At 38.7% G+C, this 23,454-nt stretch overlaps 3 protein-coding genes across 3 annotated transcripts; 1 reads left to right on the top strand and 2 right to left on the bottom strand.

Moving 5' to 3' along the window:
• Window positions 1-8,094: 8,094 nt before the first annotated feature.
• LOC147792823 (uncharacterized) lies at window positions 8,095-9,022 on the bottom strand. Its single transcript, XM_087123135.1, has 2 exons — window positions 8,672-9,022; window positions 8,095-8,571 (listed from the first exon to the last, which is right to left on the bottom strand). The coding sequence occupies exons 1-2, from the start codon at window positions 9,020-9,022 to the stop codon at window positions 8,095-8,097; spliced, it is 828 nt and encodes a 275-aa protein (XP_086979261.1).
• Window positions 9,023-13,573: 4,551 nt separating this feature from the next.
• On the bottom strand, window positions 13,574-14,755 carry LOC111792117 (uncharacterized). Its single transcript, XM_023673451.2, has 4 exons — window positions 14,680-14,755; window positions 14,521-14,585; window positions 14,202-14,427; window positions 13,574-14,011 (listed from the first exon to the last, which is right to left on the bottom strand). Exons 1-4 carry the CDS (start codon window positions 14,753-14,755, stop codon window positions 13,890-13,892), a joined length of 489 nt encoding a protein of 162 aa, XP_023529219.2. The 3' UTR covers window positions 13,574-13,889.
• Window positions 14,756-15,490: 735 nt separating this feature from the next.
• On the top strand, window positions 15,491-23,226 carry LOC111794028 (Peptide chain release factor 2). The gene is made up of 7 exons (XM_023676132.2): window positions 15,491-15,967; window positions 16,249-16,461; window positions 17,085-17,186; window positions 21,938-22,075; window positions 22,274-22,578; window positions 22,659-22,812; window positions 22,917-23,226. The coding sequence occupies exons 1-7, from the start codon at window positions 15,596-15,598 to the stop codon at window positions 23,037-23,039; spliced, it is 1,407 nt and encodes a 468-aa protein (XP_023531900.2). The 5' UTR covers window positions 15,491-15,595; the 3' UTR covers window positions 23,040-23,226.
• The last annotated feature ends 228 nt before the right edge of the window (window positions 23,227-23,454 follow it).

Raw genomic sequence — 23,454 nt, 5'->3', positions numbered from 1 at the left:
AGATTATGACCCTTAGAACTTTAGGAGGCAATGCCAAAGGTAGTAGAAGTGGTAAGGCTCCAACTGAGTTTGATTCAACGAATCACTCATCTCAAACAGAGACGCCGTAAGTGTAGGTACCAAAACAAGTCGTCTCCTCGCCCTTCAACATGATAATAGGTACCAAAACGCATCATGCATGTGATAGTTCCTGGGCCTATTGGCTGGCTAGTAAATTGGCTTGCTGAGTGGTTACCGGGGTTTGAATTAGGGCTTGGATAAACTCACACATTAGCTTAGTACTAGCATCTACTCCTGTCGCTGGGGGTACAGCCTCAGGTGCGGCTTGTGGTGGCAGAGCAGGTTGGGGTGGAGGTTCAGCTTGTGGTGGAGGCTCAGCTTGTAGTAGTGGAGGCGCTAGCGGTGGCAGCGCAACTGGTGGTAAGACTGGGGATGGCGTAACTTTTATCGACCCAGTCTCTGATCCTTCTCGAGGTGGGCTCTCTACTGCCACTCCTCATCCTATTCCTCTAAGACGGGGTCGCCCCCTTTCCTCCTCTTCCTCTTCCTCTTCCTCTTCTTTGTTCTCTGGGCATAGTTCTAGAAACCAAGATAAGGTTGCGTAAGTCTAAGGCCTTAATACTATGCATATATAAATAACAATATACACATTATATAATACATAATGCCACAGAAGTAAACACTCAACATGCTATACATCATATCATACTCATTATTAAATACTTAAAATATACAATAATTTCAGCAATATTAACAAGAAAATGCATGTGAGTTTTAAAATGTTTCTCCTTTCTTATCTTATGCAAGGCGTACCTGACAGTGACGGGGCATTGATGTTGGGACCATGGAGCTTGCCAAGTGTCACAATCGCACTTTTGATGGCAGTGGACTTGCGATTGTGCGGCACTCACTTTCTAATGACAAGTGAGCTAAGCCAATTCGTTATTGCGTCGCCTACGGCCAAGTGACGTATGCTCGAGCCTCTAGCCTTGGTTTTAAGAGAAGGTTTTAGAAAACGAGGGCAGAGAGAGATTTTCGAAAGAGAGATTTTTGAAAGAGATGTTATATAAGCAAACAAGAGAGAAATAACAACGACTCACAGTATATAACCTTGCGTAGGGAGAAGTTGACAACTAGTCGTATCCCCCTATAGTACATTCTAAGGCATTTCATGTCTGACCGGCCTAGCATGATATTTCTAAAACGGTCATATTTCCTAGAAATACAAAAGTAAAATACTAGATATATGAAAAGACATAAAGGGTTTGGCTTGTCATGGGCATGCGGCCATCGGTTGTTGGAAAATAAACTTAAATGAAATTTTTTTTTTAATTCAGTCGAAAGGGCATAATTATCTCAGGAAAGGAGAGCAAATGGGTGAGAAAATTATGGGTAGTTAAGGCCAATTTTGGCCTTAGGAAAGCTTATAGAAGTGGTTCACTTATCGATATAATAGCAAAGAAAAGAACAAGTGAGAACAAGAAAGAACAATAGAGAGCAGCATAGCAAACTTGTCTAAGTTAGTGTGTAATACAAAAAAAACCTCTTGAGAACTTCTTTGTCTCCTTGTCTCTCCCCTTTCGACACCCCCTTTAAAGTTTCATGAGAGTTATCTAAACGAGTTAGATTCAGAGCGAGCGTTTTTTTTCTCTCAAGTTGGTATCGGAGCGGCTTTATTTTTCTACAAATTGGTATCATAGTAATTTATTTTCTACAAATTGGTATCAGAGCTGATGGCGAACATGATGGGACAAATGCCGCTACCACGATTGACGAAGACGAGAATTGGAGCATCCAAATGAAAGCTCTTCTCGGTTCGCAAGACGCATGGGAGGTGGTCGAAGACGGTTTTGAAGAATCGATTGATACCACGGGTTATATGATGGCACAAAACAAGGCTCTAAAGGAATTACAGTTAAAGGATAAAGCAGCATTATACATGCTGTTCCGAGCTGTTGACGAGTCGAGCTTTGAGAAGATTGCAAGGGCAACTACTTCAAAAGAAGCGTGGGACACTCTAGAAAAGGTGTTCAAAGGAACCAACCGAGTCAAGCAGGTGCGTCTCCAGACTCTGCGTGGTGAGTTGGAGAGCATGAAGATGAAGGAGTTAGAAAATGTATCTGACTACATTACACGTGTACAGACTGTGGCAAATCAGCTAAATCGGAACGGAGAAATGTTACCCGAGACGCGGGTTGTGGAGAAAATCTTGAGGTCGTTAACAGACAACTTCGAGAATGTCGTGTGTGCTATAGAAGAGTCAAAAGACCTGACGAAGTTCACAGTTAATGAGCTATCGAGCAACTGAGAACAAGAAAGCAGAGAAAATAGAGAGAAAAGAACAACTGAGAACAAGAAAGAACAACAGAGAGTAGCACAACAGATTTGTCTGAGTTAGTGTGTAATTAAAAAAAAACCTTTTGAGAACTTCTTTGTCTCATTGTCTCTCCCCTTTCGACACCTTCTTTAAAGATTCGTGAGAGTTATCTAAACGAGTTAGATTCAGAGCGAGCGTTTTTTTCTCTCAAGTTGGTATCGGAGTGGCTTTATTTTTCTACAAATTGGTATCAGAGCAATTTATTTTCTACATGGGTAACACGTCTTGGACGAGCATGACCGTGACATCCTCCCCCACCTAATTGGTTGACGTCTCTGTCAACCAACTACTTTCAAGCCTGGCAATGTGGGTGGTGGCGGAGTCCAGGTCTTCGGCGCGTTCCCAGCTGGTTTCCTTCGTAGGGAGATTCTTCCATTTGACAAAGAATTCACAAATCGTCTGTACAGGTCTTCCTATCTTCCTAATCCTGTCGGCTAGGATCTCCTTTATTTCTTTGTTGTCTCTTTGTTTCAGATCGATGCACGGTCTCGTGATTACATTTCGCTAGTCGTCGTCTGGATCAGGTGATAGGGCTTCAAGTTGCTCACATGAATTACTGGGTGGATTTTCATCCATATGGGTAGCGCAACTCTGTAGGAGGTAGCCCCGATCTTTTTAAGGACTTCAACCGGACCTTCATATTTTCGAACTAGTCTCTGGTCTTTCAGCTGCAAAATTTGATCTGTTCTGGTCTCAACTTGATGAGGACTTGATCTCCTGCTCGGAATTGGAGGGGGCGACGCTTCTCGTCCGCCCACTTCATCATATGCTTGGAAGCTTTCTCTAAATATGCCCGGGCTATATCTGTTGTCTGCTTCCATTTTCTTGTGAAGTTTTGAGCTTGAGGGTTTTTTCCTGCATAAGGATGATCAATAATATATGGCAAGGCTAGTTGTCGTCCACTTACAATTTTGAAGGGACTCTTTCCCGTAGACGAGCTTGTTTGACAATTGAAACGGGATTGGGCGACATCTAGCAGTTGTATCCAGTTCTTCTGGTGAGCGTCGACGAAGTGACATAAGTATTCTTCGAGCAAGCGGTTGAACCATTCCATCTGTCCATCGGTTTGAGGATGATAGCTCGAGGAGATGTTTAAAGTCGTTCCCAAGAAGGTGAATAATTTAGTCCAGAATGTGCCAATGAATCTACCATCCCTATCACTGATGATGCTCGACGGAATGCCCCATAACTTTACAACGTGTTTGAAAAATAGTTGGGCTGTTAGTTCAGCCGAGCAGAATTTGGGAGTGGGGACGAACGTCGCATATTTCGAGAACCGGTCTACGATAACCAAGATGACATCATACTCCCTGACTTTTGGGAGGTGTGTTATGAAGTCCAGAGACACACTTTCCCAAGGCCTTGTTGGCACAGGTAGAAGTTCCAAGAGTCCCGAGACTTTAGCTTTCTCGACTTTGTCCTGTTGGCAGATGAGGCATGTCTTGGTGTACTGCATGATGTCGTCCCGCATATTTGGCCAAAAGTACCCCTTTTTTTATTAGGGCATATGTTCTTTGCCACCTAGGGTGTCCGGCCCATAAAGTATCGTGACATTCGTGAATGAACTTCTTTCTCAGTTCTCCCGTTCTTGGGATGTATAATCTGTTTCCTTTAGTCATTAGAAGGTCTCCCTCGACCCAAAACTGTCGTGTCTTCCCAGCTTTAGCTAGTTCGACGATGGCTTTGGCCGATGGGTCTTTATGTAAATGTTCTTTGATGATGTTACGCATCGATCCATCGATCTTACTTGAGTGAATATGGGCTAACATGCACAGGGTCGCATGTTCGCCCTTCCGACTCAGTGCGTTGGCTGCTTAATTACTCTTTCCTACCTTGTATTCAAATTTGAAGTCGAATTCAGCCAACGTCTCCTGCCACCAGGCTTGTTTTGCCGTCAATTTTGGTTGATTGAAGAAGTGACAAATGGCCCTATTATCTGTCTTTACTACGAACTATGATCCTAAGAGATACTGTCTCCAGACTCGTAGGCAATGGACCACAGCCAGCATTTCTTTTTCGGAGACAGTGTATCTCCTTTCAGCATCGTTGAGCTTTCAACTTTCATAAGCGATGGGGTGGCCTTCTTGAATAAGGACACCGCCTAGGGCAAAGTCGGAAGCATCTGTCTCTATTTCAAATGGCTTTGTAACATCTACTAACCCGAGGACAGGACCCCTCGTCATGGTTGCCTTCAGATCTTCAAAGGCCATTGGACATTTATTTGACCACGACTAAGGGTGGTCTTTCTTCAGGAGCTCTATTAATGGGGCGACTCGTCATGAAAACCCTTCGACGAACGCCTATAGTAGTTTGCCAATCCTAGGAAGGATCGCACATCAGATACGAAAGTAAGGATTTTCCACTCTTGGATAGCTTTTATCTTATCGCTATCCATACCGATCTGTCCACAACTAATGACATGTCCAAGGAAGTTGATACATGTTTGTGCGAAGGGACATTTTTCTTTCTTGACGTACAATGGATTCTGCCGTAGCTTGTCAAACACTAGCTTCAGGTGCACCTTGTGTTCCTCTAGGGTAGTGCTGTATACAACTATGTCGTCGAGGTATACTACGATGAACTGATCTAAGTATTCGTGGAAAACGTGGTTCATTAACATGCAAAATGTAGCTGGGGCGTTTGTCAAGCCAAAGAGCATTACCAGGAACTCAAAGGCCCCATATCTTGTTACACACGTCGTCTTGGACTTGTCCCCTTTGGCAATACGTACTTGGTAGTACCCTGATCGTAAGTCCAACTTCGTGAAGTATTTGGTCCCTTAAAGTTGGTCAAACAAGTCGGATATTATCGGCAGTGGGTATTTGTTGCGTACTGTCATCTTATTTAAGGCTCTATAATCTATGCACAGACGCAACGTCCCATCCTTCTTTTTCTGAAATAGTACGGGGGCTCCATAAGGCACCTTTGCCGGGCGGATGAATCCTGTCGTCAACAACTCATCTAGTTGTTTCCTCAATGCATGAGGTCCCCCTATTTCTACATTTATCTTTAATGACCATAACCCCCCTGTCACGTTCCAGGCTTCATGTCATTCTCATTTTCATTTCACATTTCATACACATTTCTATCGGGGTTTGGTTCCAGACAGTTTACCGTGTTTCATGTCATACAATTCATGCTGTTCACATTCACATATTCCATACAAACATGCTATAATCATTCAAGGACCTCGTATCGTTATATGCATTACACATCACATCAGACTAAAAGCATACATAACATACATTCACGTTCACATAACTACGTACTTAAGCACAATAATCTAGCATACAATGTATCATATCATAAACCAGTCATAACGTAAACACTTCATAGCATATCGTTCTCTAACTTACCATAGCCTTAACGTTCTTATACCTATCACAGACATATCATTACGTAACGTACCTTAGTCATATCGTCACAAGAACGTACCCTAACGCTATCGTTCTATCAATCTATCACAAACCTATCCCTTTCTATCCATAACCTAACCGTATTCTTTCATCAATCTCTCTTATCCATAACACTCTGGTATGTAACCTAACCTTAACGTTTCATGAACGTATCTTACTCCTATCGTTACATTTCGTTTTGTGCATCCTTCTCGTATCCTATCTCAAACATATCCTTGAGCACATCATACCATATTTATTATCATACAAACCACATATTATAACATAACATAGCATATAGGAAGCATATCGATCCACAGACAATTCATACATCAATATATATGACACGTGCAGAACAACATAGCACGTGTCAACATCAAATATAACCATGCCGATAGTAAGGTCACTTATCTGGCTATCTTAAGTCGTTGTCATAAATATATCTTTAATGAAAGTTCGATTCCGTCCTTTGAAATCCGAGTCAACCTATATGAGCTCATGACATCAGTTTCAAGTTTGAACTCTATAAAATTATTTCCCTAATATACATTGGTCATCGTAAAATTATGATATTTCGTGTTAGACAAAATTTAAAAATGAGCTCACTGCCCTCTGATATTTACTGTTTTATTGTTAAACCCTGTTCAACAAATTTTTCCTCAATCTCCCTCTCTCTCTCTATCTCATTATTTTCATTCTGTAAATAGGTTTTCCAATTGTGTAAATAGATATTACTAGGCAATTGTAAGTTATTGTTTGGCTATGATCTTCTAGTTTATAGATCTGCCAACTAAAATTTTATTGAATATAACCGTATAACCTTATTTCGTCTAACTTAAAATGCTAACAAAAATCTAATCAATTGGATATGAGATCTGATTATTACAAACTGGTTAAAATATAAAAGAAGATTTGATCCTAATTAATTTCTTATAACCATAACTATTTAAGAAAAGGAAATCGGGATAGAATTTTACCGTAATAACTGACAAAAAAATCTCTAAATCTGCAATATGTTGAAAGCTTGACCATTGTTTTTTTTTTTTTTTCTCTCTTTCAGTTGCGAAATATATTTTTTTTTTTGTTTTTTTAACCGGTTAAAATATAAAAGAAGATTTGATCCTAAATTAATTTCTTATAACCATAACTATAAAAGAGAAGGAAATCGAGATAGAATTTTACCGTAATAACTGACAAAAAATCTCTAAATCTGCACTATGTTGAAAGCTTGACCATTTTTTTTTTTTTTTTTTCTCGTTCAGTTGCGGAGGTGGGGAAATATATATATATTTTTAATTTTAATTAATTAATTAATTAATTAATTATTATTTTTTTTTTCTCTTTCAGTTGCCGAAGTGGGGAAATATATATATTTTTTTAATTTTAATTAATTAATTAATTAATTAATTAATTAATTAATTAATTAATTAATTATTTTTATTTTTTTAACTATTTTTATTTGTTTATTTCTTTATTTATTTTTGGGCATTACAGTGCGAGTTCTCTTTTCAATTGTATGGCCGAGATCATTCTAAGATTATCTGGTTGCTTGATGCTTGCAGGTATTATGGTGGGATTGCAGTCGGTGATCACCAAGCATTTCGCCAGTGGCAATGAGATAACTTTGTATTCTAGGAGGAAGTCCATCCCAAGTACCACGTCGAAGTCGTCCATGCGAACCACGACAAGGTCCAACTCTCCTGTCCAAGCCCCTAATTTGAAGGGGACTCTTTTGGAAACTCCCACACTAGGCAAGGCCTCGGAGTTGACGGCTTTCATTTTTCCAGGGTCCTTTTCTACGGTGAGTCCCAATCTTCGTGCTTCTTGATCGACGATGAAGTTGTGGGTCGCTCCTGAGTCTATCAACGTGCTCTTGCTTGGTCGAGAGTTTATTGTCGCATCTATGAACATGAGCCATTTCTATATTATCTCCTTTGGGTCGACCTTCCGTTGGAGGGCTGACAAGAATTTAAGCGCGCCCATTCGGGGGTTGTCTTGATCTTCCTTCTTGTCTGGCATCGTTCCGACTCCTGTGTCGTTGCTCTCTTGAATGGACACTTAGAGTGCACTGAGAGAGGCCCGATGAGGAAAGTAGGATAGTCTGTGGGGGCCTTTACACAACAGGCATTGTAAAGGTGTTGTTGGGTGGTTCTTTTAAGGGTAAGGTCCTCGAGATGTCCCCGCTTGGTTGTTTTGAGGAGGTCTATCTGTCCACCCGCTTGGTCTGTCGTTACTTCTGTTTGGCCTATTAGGGCTTCCATTTCGATGACCTGACGGTTTATATGTTTTGCCCCCAGTGTTTGGGGCCTGTGTTGTTCTTCGTTAGTAATCCGCTTCGTTCCCATAGTCTAGGAGTCTCTCGGCACTGGAAATTGCGGTAGCTAGGTCTTGGACCTTTTTCTCGTGTATTTTTGTTTTGGCCCATGGTTGTAACCCATTTATAAAGAAGAATACCTTGTCTTTCTCTAATGTGTCCCTGATATCTAGCATCAGGGTTGAGAACTGTCTGACATAGTCCCTTATGCTTCCGGTTTGCTTTAGGGCTATTAGTTTTTCCATTGCTAGATGTTCTACGTTTTCGGGGAAGAATTGGTCTCTCAACTCTCTCTTGAGGTCTTCCCATGAGTCGATGGTGCACAATCCATTCTCGATGTCTTGCACCTTCGTACGCCACCAAAGTTTGGCATCGTCTATGAGATACATCGAGGCTACTGTCACCTTTATGTCGTCGGTACAAGCCGTTGTGGCTTTGAAGTACTGTTCGACATCAAAGATGAAGTTCTCCAACTCTTTGGCGTCCTGATTCCCTTTGAAAGGTCTAGGGTCTAGGAACTTCAGTTTGTTGGATCCTGTATTAGTTTGCCCAGCCGTGGACGTTCTCCACAGCTTTCATGGTCACCTCAATTCGGGTGCTCATGACGGCCATCTTTTCTTGGATGTCATCGATCGTTGTTCTAAATTCATCAGCTAATCCATTGAACAAACTCATCATTGTATTTTGTAGCACGTCGAACTCTTCGCCACATCCCTCCTTGTGCGCGACAGAGCTATCGGGGCTACCAGACGGTCTTGGGCTGCTCGTAGAAGCAACTCTTTCTTCGAGCGAGGTCACTCGAAACATCAGTTCTGCTATTGGCAACCCATCCAGGCGGTTGCCCATTGCGTCCATTTCTACGACTTTTCCATTCAATTCTGTCACCCGTGCTTCTAGGAAGCGGATGGTGTCAGGGACTTCTTTGAGGAACAACATTTCCTCCTCTATTAAAGTAAGTCAGTCGGCTTGTGATTTGGGTTCGACTTTGTCGTCGACATATTTTTGGTCTTTGCTATGTCATGGAGCTAACAAAACTCTGATACCACTGTCACAATCGCACTTTTAATGGCAGCGGACTTGCGATTGTGCGACACTCACTTTCCAATGACAAGTGAGCTAAGCCAATTCGTTCTTGCGTCGCCTACGGCCAAGTGACGTATGCTCGAGCCTCTGGCCTCGGTTTTAAGAGAATGTTTTAGAAAACGAGGGCAGAGAGAGATTTTCGAAAGAGACGTTATATAAGCAAACAAGAGAGAAATAACAACGACTCACAGTATATAACCTTGGGTAGGGAGAAGTTGACAACTAGTCGTATCCCCCTATAGTACATTCTGAGGCATTTCATGTCTGACAGGCCTAACATGGTATTTCTAAAACGGTCATATTTCTTAGAAATACATAAGTAAAATACTAGAATATGAAAAGACATAAAGGGTTTGGCTTGTCATGGGCATGCGGCCATGGGCAACACGCCTTGGACGAGCATGGCCGTGACACCAAGCCTACATCGTAGGCTAGTCTACAGAATCTAAAACCTAGAGCTCTGATACCAACTGTAACAACCCTAAATTTTCACATATCTAGAGTCTCCACCAACGTCTCATGCTCATCTTAAATGAGAAATATAACTCTAAAAAAGCTCATCATAAATAGTGGAGAATTTAAAACTTTCATAATACTTCTATCAGTTCCACATCGATTGGATAAAGGAACGAGTGCCAGCGAGGACGCTTGGTCCCAAAAGGGGGTGGATTGTGATGTCCCACATTGGTTGGGGAGGAGAAGAAATCACCCTTTATAAGGGTGTGAAAACCTTCCCCTAGCAGACGCATTTTAAAGCCTTGAGGGAAGCCCGAAAGGGAAAGCCCGAAAAGGGGACAATATCTGCTAGCGGTGGATTTGGGTCTTTACACCCATAGTGTCATGCGCCTCATGAACACCCTCATCTGTGCGAATTCGCGCTCATCATCATATGGTGCGCATCTGCACTCATCATCTCTAGGGGAAGTTCATGCGCCTCATGAACACCCTCATCTGTGCGAATTCGCGCTCATCATCATATGGTGCGCATCTGCACTCATCATCTCTAGGGGAAGTAGCCCTATATGCTTATGAACACACAATATGCATGAGGTCCCTCCAATCCAATTATACGTCTCTTCTGACACAACCCTCTAGTTTCATCTCTTTGTTACACTATGTAACACGTGCTTATGGATATTTACATTAATATCATTTTTATACTCTTAGGATTGTGTCCTATGTCGATCTAACGTCGTGATGCAATGTGGCACACAACATCATAAAGCATGCTCAACATGGAAAACATCGCCATGCATACATCCTACTCATCATAAAAGTCATCAAGTGCATCAAATATAACATGTACGTCATGCATCACAACATAAATAACGTACGTATAACACACATCACAACACAATATCATACTCATACATCATCATAATTCATACAATCTTTAGCCTATCCTATAGTAAGACCACTTACTTGGTTGGCCTTGGCCGAAGTACTCCCTAATTAGCTACGTAAGCTCCCGTTCCTTGAGAGCTGCTTCCTACGTTGCCAGAGTTTGTTTCCTATCATACTGTTCGCCACCTTCCGTTAGTATTTCACAATTAAATTATCAATCACTCAATAAATGTGAAATATGGCTCTAAAACGGCCTTGATTACCTTAATCGGGGCCGAAAACAGATATAGGAGGGTCGAAACAGTGGTAACCACACTGAAAACAGGTGAGCCGAGCCGAAACAACTGCTTGGATCCGCCGGAGCGTCGCCGAAGCTCATTGCACTAAGCCAAGCCGAGGGACCACCTACGTCTCTGTGTGCCACATGACAGAAGTAGAACGCACCACATCGTGTAGTGGCGTTGGGCCGAGGCGCGGGTCACACTCTGGTTCGAGTTGTGGTTCGGGTCGCGGCTGCAGAAGGCTACTGGGGCGGATTGGTCGTTGGGCCTTTGTTTACTGGACTGGGCCGCAGGTGTTTGGGTTGCAGGCCTGTTTGGTTGGACCATGGGTCTAGTCTCGGGTTGGTTCAGCTGAACCGTGGGCTTCAGGGCTGGATTGAGGTTTGGGCCGCTGTTGTTAGGCTGGGTCGAAGGCAGAGGCCGAGGGGAAAGGAGTCGGACTGTCTCTCGGAACGGAAACGCTTGGCGTCAATAACTCAAGATACGATTTTTTGGTCCAAACGCTCAATAACTCAAGTTGTGCTGTCGTCAGGGATCCTTCTCGTGATGATAACTGAGCGTTTGACGTCAATTTTCGGGTGGTTTGGGGCTTGTCGGGAAAAATTAGAAACTCATCGACATTACTTGAAATCTCTCTCTCTCTCTCTCTCTCTTATTTTCTTTCTTTTCTCTGTTTGCAGGTATTCTGAGGTGTTCTGGGAGTCTTGGGCTAAAGGCTAAACGGGCTGTGGTTGTTGTTTCGCGTGGGATCGGCGAAATACAACGATCGCCCAATAACTGAGTATTTTTTTTCTTTTTCTTTTTCTTTTTCTTTTTCTTTTTCGAATGGTTACATGTTAGCAAAATAAAATTGATAGGCATACCTATTTTGTGGCAGATTTATAGAAAGAGAGAGGTCAGTTTGGTATAAAATATATCTTAAATCTTCCTTTTCTTTTATCTATAAGATATTACACTTAGCTAGTTATTTAGGGCTTCCCTAGTTTTATTGTAATTATTTAACTTTGAAATAAAAATTAAATACAAATAAGTTTATAGGAGTTGCAGTAAATGACTATAAGACAAATTAAAAAAAATCATTAGAATTATTTAAAAAATGGACAAGATTATTTCATACCATAACTAAGAATAGATTAAAAATTGAAAAGAATATCAACGTAATTAAAAAAACAGAGTAAAAATACAAAAGAAAAAAAAAAAAAGAAATGGTTAAATTGTTTTTTAAAATCCTAATGAAATAATATTTAAATATTCTTTTATGAAGTTTTACTTTCGAACACAATTTAGAAACAATGAAAACATGAAATTCGATCTTTAATAAGATAATTAAGTGGTATTCAAAATAGGTGAAATCTCAACAAGTGAGAACGAATTTGAAGGACGAAAGCATCCAAATTTGGAGCTAGATAAAACTTTGGCTAAGGCCAGCTAAGTTAGTGGTCTTCCTATCGGCATGGTTAGAAATTACTGTTGTATGATGACACGTGCCATGTGGTTCTGCACGTGTCATATGTTTGATATGTGTGAATGTTTATGATATATGTTATGACCTAATGAATTTGACGAAATTTTTGAGATATAATATATGTTATGATATGATATGTGAATGATATGATATATGTTATGGTACGATGCATTTGACGAAATGATATGACTATGATATGTTATGTGAATGATATGATATATGTTATTGTACGATACGTTTAATGATACAACACATATTGTGATATGCTTTATGATATGATACATGTACGATATGACATAATATGTTGGGAGACACAATATGCTTATGATATGAAACACGTGACATGATAAGATATATGATATGAATGACATGCAATAAGATGTTTCGACATGATACACAATCCCAAAATTACATGAAAAGTTATGATAATGATATGATAGGAAGGAAAACGCTAGAGGGGTTGTCATACATGATAATGAAAAATGAAAATTGTTGGGACTTCATGCATTATTGTATGTTCATGCATCGGGGAATACCCCTTTTTACAATTGTCAGACGTACGTTACGAAACAGAAAAATGATCATTATGGTTATCATAATGTTGTGACGACAGACAGGAAAATAATAATTATATTTATATGATGCTGCATGGTTAGGCAGGGAAACGATCATTATGTTTATCCTGATGTTGCGGCGGTCTCTATTCCTAAACGAGTGTCCGACATTAACAACTATCAGAGAAGGCCCGCCTCACAAGACAGGGGTCTAGGAGGTGTGCAAAACGACCGGTGAGTCCATACTCGCATGTGTGGACCGTGTCTAGAACAGTAAATACAATTCCAATTAGCTCGTTTAAAATAGTCGCCTAAGGAATATAGACTAATACGATGACACGTACATCGACTAGTTATAATTATTTTCTTAACATTAGGTTAGAATAAGATGTTTTTAATTTTAACATTTATTTATTTCATTTAGCTTTTCGTTGTGTCGTTTTAAATATGTTTTCGAACACGTAAGTCCATGATAGTTTTAAGATGAAGTTTATGTTTTTTTTTTTTTTTTTTTATAAAGTTCAAACGCTTACTTCCGCACAAAATGATTACATTATAATGACGATAGCGATTCTAGATTTCGGTAACGATCTAGATAAGTAGATTTCGATACAATGTATTTGGCGGCGAAGAAAGAAGACAAAGTGAAGCCTAAATTTGCGAAGAGAGAAGAGTACATAGAGAAGTTGAAAGAGCATAACTTGAAACATTATGTTTCTTCATGTGACCCATTTGTGATGGTGAAGCCTCCAAACACACAAATGTAGCTACTAAACTTGATTTTAGTATATATTTAAGTTCCTCCGTTCTTATGTTTGTTGTTTTGTTCTTTTCTTTCTCTTGATTGCTCGATATCCCAACCACGTGATCGAGACCCAAATGAGCATTTTTTGACTCATTCAATATTGTTGGCCGTTTTCTCGACCGGTTTTTACAGAAGGCCAAAAAATTCTTTTGAATTGAATTAAAATAATGTCGATTATTTGAAATCTTAGTGACGTTTTGGAAATGAAATCTGACCATAAGATTGATGAACGAATATTGAAATTGAACTTAGATGAAGTTTAGCGTGATGCTTATAAGATAAAAAAACAACACCCAATAAGAAAAAGAACATAATATAGTGTGACCCATTTTTGTAAGGCGGTGTGGCCTTTACTGATTTCGCCTTGCATGAAATATCCTGGATTGAAGTTCCCTGCAGCAATGAACAACTTACGTTATACAACATGCTAGAAACTATAAGTCTCCATAAACTCTCATGACTTTACTTTTGGTTCCCTAAAAAAGCTTCATACCAATGGAGACGTATTCTTACTTATAAACTTATGATCATCCACGTAATTAGCCAATGTTAGACTCCTAAATATGACTACACGTATATATACCTCTTTGGGTTGAGTAGCTGCATCCAGCGCGAAGGGCGTTTTGAACGCCAAGCACGGTGGCTTTGTTGTAGAACAAGAAGTTATGGAACGCATGATCGAGGCAGTTAAGTAGAAGTTGTGTTTCAATGAGGCATGGCCCATTGCAAAACAAATTAGTAGCCTGGAGAGGGACATTCAAATTCCCAGTTGGGTTCAACCTATATGCACTTTCACACCCATTGTATATCTATATAACAAAAGTGAAGGAATGTGCATAAGTGAAACTCATCAAACAAAACAAAACCAAAGGAGAGAGAGAGAGAGAGAGATAAGAACACACAAGGTTGTTGTCAAAGCATTGGAAGGCTTGGGTCACCCCTTGTCCTTGAAGCTCCTCACCACAAACTGTCACAACAACAACAACAACCATTTAACCAAATGGATGATTATATGGGCGAGAACTAACCATATTCGAATCGAATCGGAACGAGAGGAAGACCTGAGGAGCAGTAGAGGGCGAGAAGGAGAAGGAGAAGGAGAAGGAGAAGGAGAAGGATGGGAAGTGGGGAAGCCATTGTTGTTGTGAGGAAACTAAGAATTGTGAGAATATATAGTTAAGTGAATAGAAGAAGAATGGGAGATGGGAGTTGGGAATTAGGCCAACGCAAGATGTGGAAAAAGGGAATGGTAGTTTTTGTGTTGGGGATAAAATCATACACATATTTTGAGTTTAGGCCAACAACTTTGTATTAAAATAAAATAAGCTATGGATACACCAAATAATCACATTATCTAACTTATAATTCCATTATTTATATTTTTTTTACTTTGATCAATTCTCAAGAAGCCTCCTTGTTTAACTGTCCTATAAAGTTTTATGATAATGTTAAACTATGTTAATATTTTTTTAATAATTATAGATTGATTTGAGTTTGTTCGTGAACTTTTAATATATTTTATCTCAAATTACATTACAATAATTACATGTGGATAAATAATTTTTTTTAACGAAAATAGAGAATTGGGTTGAGTTGTGAAAATTTTTGGGTTGGGTTGGGTTGCGAAGATCTTTTGGTTAGGTTACCGATCCAACCCACCCAAATTTTTGAATTGGATAAGAAAATTTCTCAACCAAACCCAACTTGGACATGTACACCGAATCGAGACATTCAGACATGGTCTGGAAGATGTGTAGGGAAATATTTAGGAGAAAATCAAAATTTACTATTTATTTTTTTTTTTTGTTTAAAAGAAATTAAAACTTAAATAAGAAAATTAATACCATTAAATTTAAAATTAATAAAAAAAGTAAAATGAATCTGGAGCGCCAAAACCCTAAACCCAGGAGAGTAAGAGGGAGGGCATGGCGGTTGGTTATGAAAGTCTGTGATTCTTAATTCAATTGAAATCGAAATATGTCCACTTTTGCTCTCGGAAAACGATTGTGCAATCGAGTCTATGCCCTCTTCCGCAATTCCAATCACGGAGGGGTATTAATCTCCAGGCGCCGGTTATTCACTGAGCTCCAATGTTCATCAGCTACGCCTCAAAATTATGTCCTGTTCAATTGTGGGGTTTCTGATTTTAAGAACATTTCTGGGTTCCCCTTTAGCGCGTTGCGCTTGTTTTCAACGCAGGTTGCGATTGAGCCCTCAACAGCTGATGGGCTTACAGTCGAAGGAATTATTGGAAATCGATGGACGATTCTTGAGGAGAGCGAGAGCGATTGGAGGAGCCATGCTGCTGCAATTGCCCAATCCATTCATCTAATCAAGAAGCGTTTACAGGTTTTTTGCTTGATCTCCTAATCAGAATTTATCAACTATTTCTGCTTTTCAGTCGGTTGATGTTTTTTTTTTTTTTTTTTTTTTTTTTAAATGCTTACTGCATTTCATAACATTTACCTTCTAGTTTATAAAAAGTTGGAATGGTTATGAAATGACTTTTTTTAGCTTTCAGAACTTGGGTTGGAATATTTTCAAAAACATAAAATGAAAGTTGGTTATGAAACGGGCCTCAAAGTTTTGATTATCATTTTGTAATGGCTGTGAATCTTTGGCGATGGCAGTGGAAGAAGCTGATGATGAGATTGGAATTGTTATCTGTGGAGTTGAATAAGGCTGATCTATGGGATGATCCTGCACATGCAGGGAAGATAAGTCGGGAGCATGGTTCTATTATGGGTAAGATTAAAGAGATAAAGGCATTTGAGAGAGAATTGCTTGAGCACATCGACATGATAAAGCTTGCCAGAGAAGAGAATGATGCAGAGTTGGAATCGGTGGGCTCTAAATTCGTCTTCTAGGCATGAATTCTTTCTTTTTGTTTTTTTTTTTCTCTTTGAAGGTGCTGAGTTTTGTGCATCCATTCTTCTCAGTATGTTATGTAATCATGTAGTCAATGTCTTTTCACAATCGAGAACAGAGTAAATAAAAATGTCCTGAACTTGATACTTTTATAGTGAGAGAAAGATTTATCTTATATGCCCTTAAGAACCCGAGATGTTTGGTGATCAGAGTTCTGGGTTCAAACTTATTAACTTAAACTCTTGTTGCCTCCTGGAGCTGACATTGGAGTGATTGAGTCTCCTTGAGAATTAGTGGGTGCGTCATGAGAATAATGAGAATAATGCAAACACCATTGCTCTGATTACTAGAAACTGGTAGGAAATATAGAGTTTTCCATTTTGGTATATATTTATTGAGAGTTCTAGGTTCGACAGAGATTTCTGTTATTATTGCTTCGTATTATTCCTTTCCCTTTACCAAACACTTCGTGCATGTCTGAAGCTGTCATCTGTTCTCGGTGAGATAAATATCTTCATTTGAATTTAGACCAAATTTTTTAGAGAGTAGACAGTTTTTTCTTTTCTTTTAATCCTGTAATATGCACGGCCTTTTACAGGAGTCGCTAAATGCTCTACTGAGTATGAGAAGAAATTCAAAAGAGAAAGAGCTTGAAGCTTTGTTAGCTGGGGAGAACGATTCTTGCTCTTGTTATATTGAGGTCAGCTTAACTTTCTGCTGCTAATATTTGATTCTTGTGTGAATTTTCTCATATGTAGCATTACTTTGTTCATTGCCGGATTAAAGTTTTGAAAAATGTTAACAGTGAATAATATTGTTGGCTATTTCTTTTCTAGGTAATCTATATTTATTTTATTATATTGCTGGAACATTATTTCCTTATTTGTAAATGAGGATTTCTTTGATTTAGGAACCCTTTTCTTCTCATAATAATGTACAGAAAATGTCATCTCTCTTGATATTTCATATATGGTATCAAAGCAGAAAATCCTAATTTTTAGAAACCCTAACCCAAGCTGCGCTGCTGACATCTTTGTCGCTGTCGCTAATTGTCTGTGTTTACCTAGTGCTGCCTACTGACAAAGTTGTCTACCCTTGGCATCTCGACCTCACATTACACATCACACACAAGACCTTGAGTTCGCGGTCAGAGACCGCCGCTGCTGCGTTTGATGCTGACCGCCATAATCTGTGACCATCAACCGTTGCTGTCTGCATTGTTTGTAATCTGCGCCACTGCCATTGCTCAGCCTATGTATCGTGCTGACTTGCCCTAGTTTTTGGCTCTCAATCATTTCTTTCTTGCTATTTTCTTCTGTGGACTTGGCTTCTATTTTTTTGCCAGCCTTGAAGCCTATTGATTTTAGCAATAATGTTGGGAAATAAGTTTTCAGTTGCTGAAGTCTCAAATAAATCGCATCCATTCCAACAGTCCTACTATCCAAATTATATCCATTCAACTCAATGGAGATAACTTTATTCATTGGTCCCAAAGTGTTCGCATGTATATTTGTAGACAAGGGAAGATTGACTACCTTATTGGAGATAAAATAGTGCCTGCCAAAGATGGTCATTCATTTGTTGTGTGGGATGCTTAAAACTCCATGTTTATGACTTGGCTTGTTAATTCCATGGTAGAAGTTATCAGTTGTAACCATTGTTACTATACTGCAAGCGAACTACGGGATAGTGTGACTTAGATGTATTTAGATTTGGAAAATCAGTCGCAAGTATTTGAGTTGAATCTCAAATTGGGTGACATATGACGGAGGTAACCCAATTACACAGTATTTTCACTCTCTAAAGTCCCTAAAGAGGATTTGATAAGACCTCGATCTCTTTGATACGTATTAATGGAAGTTTATGGAGAATAACACCACACGTAAATAATGGAGGATGGTTATATTTACAAATTTCTGGCTGACCTCAATGTTGAATTTGATGAGGTTAGAGGCGGAATACTTGGTAAAACTAACCTCCCAACCATTACAATAAAGTGCGTTGGAAACAATCGCCAGAATGTTATGAGTAGGAAGAAACTCATCGATTCAATAGAAAGTTCAGCTTTGGTGGTTAAAGCTACCACATACAAGGCTTCTGATCAATCAAACAAGACCCATGAAATGCCTCGTGTCTGACGTGACTGCTGTAACAAACCTTGGCATACTCGTGAATGTGGTGGAAACTTCACAGAAAACCGGAAAATAGGAAGAGTAATTAAGCAAAGTGAGAAGAACACTGATCTCGTGTTGATATTGTTGAACCCTTTCAACAAAGAACAAGTTGATCAAGTCTTGAAACTGTTAAAGTCCACTTTATCATCTGGTAATTCTAGTGTTTCGTTGGCACAAACAGGCTATTATCCTCAAACTCTCTCTTGTCTCAACTCATCTTGAGGGATTCGAGATCCTGGAACTTTTGATCATATGACTATTTCCTCCAAACTTGTATTGTAATGGAAAATTTTGAATTGTCGAAGGTAGTTTCACTTTTATTGTGGGAAAAGGAACCATTAAATTACCTCACACATTACTTCACATTCTATTTTTCATGTTCCTAAATTAGCCTATAATTTGTTATCTGTGAGTAAAATCTCTAAGGATGTAATTGTCGTGTTACCTTTTTGATTCCCATTACATCTTTTAAGATCAGGACTTGGGGGAGATGTTTAGGTGTGCTAGAAGACTCGGTGGTCTCTACTACTTCGATGAATCTCCATCTAGTCATAAAAGAGCTCAGAGCTTGAGTAGTATTAGTTCTACTTCTGTTAAAGAAACTATAATGCTTTGGCATCGTAGACTTAAATATCCCAGTTTTTCATACCTAGTATTTGTTCCCAAATTTAGTTTAAAGGAATTGATTGTTCAGTTTTTCATTTTGGAAGTATCTCTGCAAATAAATCACTGATCCATATTTTTTTTGCCAAGCCTTACAAGGCTTCCTCACCGTCTTACTTAACTCATAGTGATATTTGAGGACCTCTAAAGTTTTGACTCATAGTGATGATCACACCTATTTAACTTAGATTTATTTATTAACAAAAAAGTCTAGGGTGAATGATCTTTTTTATTTATTTTTACAGCATGATTGAAACTTAGTTTCAAACTAAAATTAGCATTCTGCACTCTGATAATGACGATGCATATTTCAATGAGTACTTGATTGATTTCTGCAAGTTTGAGGATTTTCATCCATTTACGCGTCAAGTCACTCCCCAACAAATTGGTATTACTGAATGAAAAAATTGACTAACAAATTGGTATTACTGAATGAAAAAATTGACTTTTACTCGAGTTGCTTGTGTTCTTATGTTCTCTATGCATGTTCCTCTTTCTTTGTGGTGAGAAACTATTCTCATGGTTGTATACCTTATTAATTGAATGCCTACAAAAATTTTGAAATTTAAAACCCCTGGATCACTTAAAGACCTTTTCCCCCATTGTCTTCTCGTTTTCTGACTTATCGATCAAAGTTTTTGGATGTACTGCTGATGTTCACCTTCCTAATTTTTTTCGGTCTAAACTAGATTCTCAAACTGTTAAATGCATCTTTTTAGATTATGTCTCTCACAATAAAGCTTATAAATGTTTTGACCCTTTGACCAAAACGTACTTGAAAGTTTGGATGTCTCCTGTTTTGGAAATTGAATATTTTTTTGGAAAAAATTCTCTTCGAGGGGAGATGATACTAAACTTAGAAGATAAGTTCAGTAATTCTTCTCCTCTTCCTAATATCATAGCCTCAAGGTTAACCTTTCTAGTTCTTTAATGCCAAGTACTCCAATGAAAGACTCCAAGGACCCATGTACTGGATTCCCATTTCTTCATCTTTCCCTAGATTTTTTAATCTAATATACTTGGTCTTGATATTCCAATAGCCCATAGGAAAGGTACCCAAGATTGTACCAAATATTCTATAGCAAACTATCTTTCTTACTATAGGTTGTGCAATAGTCATAGAGCTTTTACCTTTAGGATAGATAGCCAATATGTTTGTTCCATGGAATATGCAAGAGGTTCTAGATGATTCAAATTGGAAGATAGCAGTTATTGAAAAGATGAATGTTCTTAACCAAATCGCACACGAGACATAGTTGAATTACTAGAGTATAAGAAAACAGTATGATACAAATGGGTGTGACTATAAAGTACAAAGCTGACACTAGTGTTGAAAGACACAAAGCCCAACTTGTTGCTAAAGGCCTTACTCAGACCTATGGAATTGATTATCAAAAAACGTTTGCTCCTGCAGCCAAAATTAACTTCAATAGAGTTCTGTTATCTATTGCTGTCAATGCAGATTAACAAAGTCTGTAGGTTAAATATATCTCTATACAACCTTAAACAGTCTCCTATAGCACGTAGTTAGAACATATTGGAAAAGCAGTCACGAGCTATAGATTTCTTCGAAGTCAAGCAGATCATACTATTTTTTATAGACATACTAAAAATGACAAGATTTCTATTTGAATAGTATATGTTGATGACATTATTCTTACAGAGAATAACAAGGCATGATTGAACCTTGAGGGAAAAACTGGCTAAGGAACTCCAAATCAAGGACTTGGGAGTCTTGAAGTATTTCGTAGGTCGAAAGATGAAATTCTTGTCAATCAAGGGAAGTATATCATTGATTTATTTGAAGAAACAAGGTTACTTGGATGCAAAACAACATAAACTCCCATAGATAGAAAAATATCAACAACTTATGAGAAGGATCATTTACTTGTCTCACACACTAACTTACATTGCTTTAGTAGTTAGCATGGTAAGTCGAATTATGCATGCTCCCATACCAACTCATTTTGAAGCAATGATATAATCCTAAGATACTTCAAAGGTACTCTAGGAAAATGTATACTGCTTAAGAAGCATACTATTTGCATATTGAAGTTTACAATGATGCTGACTGGGCAAGCAACACCACATGATAATCTATTCAGGTTACACTGCTCTTTTGTTGAAGGGAATCTAGTTATCTGGCGAAGCAAAAAATAAAATGTAGTAGCCAAAAGTAGTATTAAACTTGAGTTAGGTCCTCAGTCCATGGAATTTGCGAGGGTATATGGATAAAAGGTTGATAAACCTTTTATAAAGGAGAAGATTGATGCACGAGTAATATGCGTTCCATACCTTATTATGACAGAGCAAATTTGTGATGGTACTTACAAAGGGGCTCCCAAAGTTACAATTTGATAAGATGAACGACAAGCTGGCAATGGAAGATATCTTCAAACCAGCTCGAGGGGGAGTGCTGGTTATTTTCGTTTTTAGTTAATCAGTATTTGTAGTATTATATTTCTGGAATATTATTTCCTTATTTTAAATGAGTGTTTCTTCTATTTTGGAACCGTTCTTCTCATAATAATATACAGAAAAGTTTCTCTCTTGTTATTTCACATAAATATAGAGGTACAGGCAGCAACCTTTTGCATATTTGTTGATCGAACAGGTACAAGCTGGAGCTGGAGGTACTGAGAGCATGGACTGGGCAGCAATGGTCATGCAGATGTACATAATGTGGGCTCAACGGCGCGGTTTCAAGGTTACTGTTATGGAAGAAATGCCGGGTGAGATTGCAGGAATCAAGGTTCACTCTCTGCTAACTTCATTTGTCCATTTCTTCATTGTGACATCTTACAAAAATGTTCTTGGTAGCTAGTATAATGTTTTAACAGTTAAAGATTCTTATATCTTAGGTCTATTAATCATAAGTTAGCCAGAACAGATTCAAGCTCTGGCCTGAGTTATAAACCACTAGCTTTGACAAATTATTCTGTTATTCCAGCGAGCGACAATAAAATTAGATGGCGAATATGCTTTTGGATATGCTAAAGCGGAAGTGGGCGTTCACAGATTGGTTCGCATCTCTCCGTTTGACAGTAACAAGCGACGACATACTTCATTTGCTGCTGTAGCTGTCATTCCAATCACAGGTGATGCTTCAACTCATGTACAGATCAATGAATCAGATCTTCGAATTGAGCGTTTCCGATCTGGAGGAGCTGGTGGTCAGAGTGTTAACACCACTGATAGTGCCGTGAGGATAGTCCATATACCCACAGGGATTACAGCAACTTGTCAAAATGAAAGGTAAGAAAGACTAAAGGTAGTTCACATGATGAATAAAACTACTGCTGGATCATTGCTTATTGGAATGGGAAATAACACAGATCGCAACATCAAAACAAGGCCTCAGCTATGGCGGTACTTCAGTCTCGATTAAATCAGCTCGAGATGGCACGACAAGCTCAGATGAATGCACAGCACACACAGAGTTTATCTGATATCACTTGGGGAAACCAAATCCGTAGTTATGTGCTTCATGTGAGTTGTTTTTAGCATGGTGCAATTTGATTTTACCTCTAGTGTTTTGTTTATGAATTATTCTTCAGTCATTACTAAATATACCAATTGCTTGATTTTTTCAGCCTTACCAAATGGTAAAAGATCTTCGTACCAATTATGAGGTTTCGGATCCTGACTCGGTTCTTGAGGGAGATCTTGACAGCTTCATTTTGAACTATTTGTCGACATCCTTGGACAAAGATTAAGATGGACATTAAAGTTGTACTACAATTGATGGTAATCTAGCATCTGAATTTTATTAAACCATAGTTTAGAGCATAATATTGATTTTATGTATAATAGATTGATTCTTGACTAAACTTTCAAAATTAAGGAACCAATTAGGTTCAAGTACCTTTGATAACTTTTAAAGTTTAGGGACTTATTATTAAAGGCAGGTGTTGAACAGTCGAAATAGATTTAGATTTATGTTAGTGAATAAATGAAGAATGATAAGTTCATAGATTAAACAGTGAAGTAGATGATCCACAACAAAAGAAAGGGTTGGCGGTTTTTGTTATCTTTCTTTTTTATGTGTTGGTTGTTGTTCACCAACATCTGGTCAACGTGCATTTCATCTTACATCCCTTTCATCTAGTTTAACAAATTGTGTTCCACCCT

The sequence above is a fragment of the Cucurbita pepo genome, chromosome 4, assembly GCF_057944985.1.
Source record: "Cucurbita pepo subsp. pepo isolate OVF chromosome 4, ASM5794498v1, whole genome shotgun sequence".
NCBI lineage: Eukaryota > Viridiplantae > Streptophyta > Magnoliopsida > Cucurbitales > Cucurbitaceae > Cucurbita > Cucurbita pepo.
Note: the sequence above shows the minus strand (reverse complement) of the source record. Positions and strands in the feature narration are given on the sequence as shown.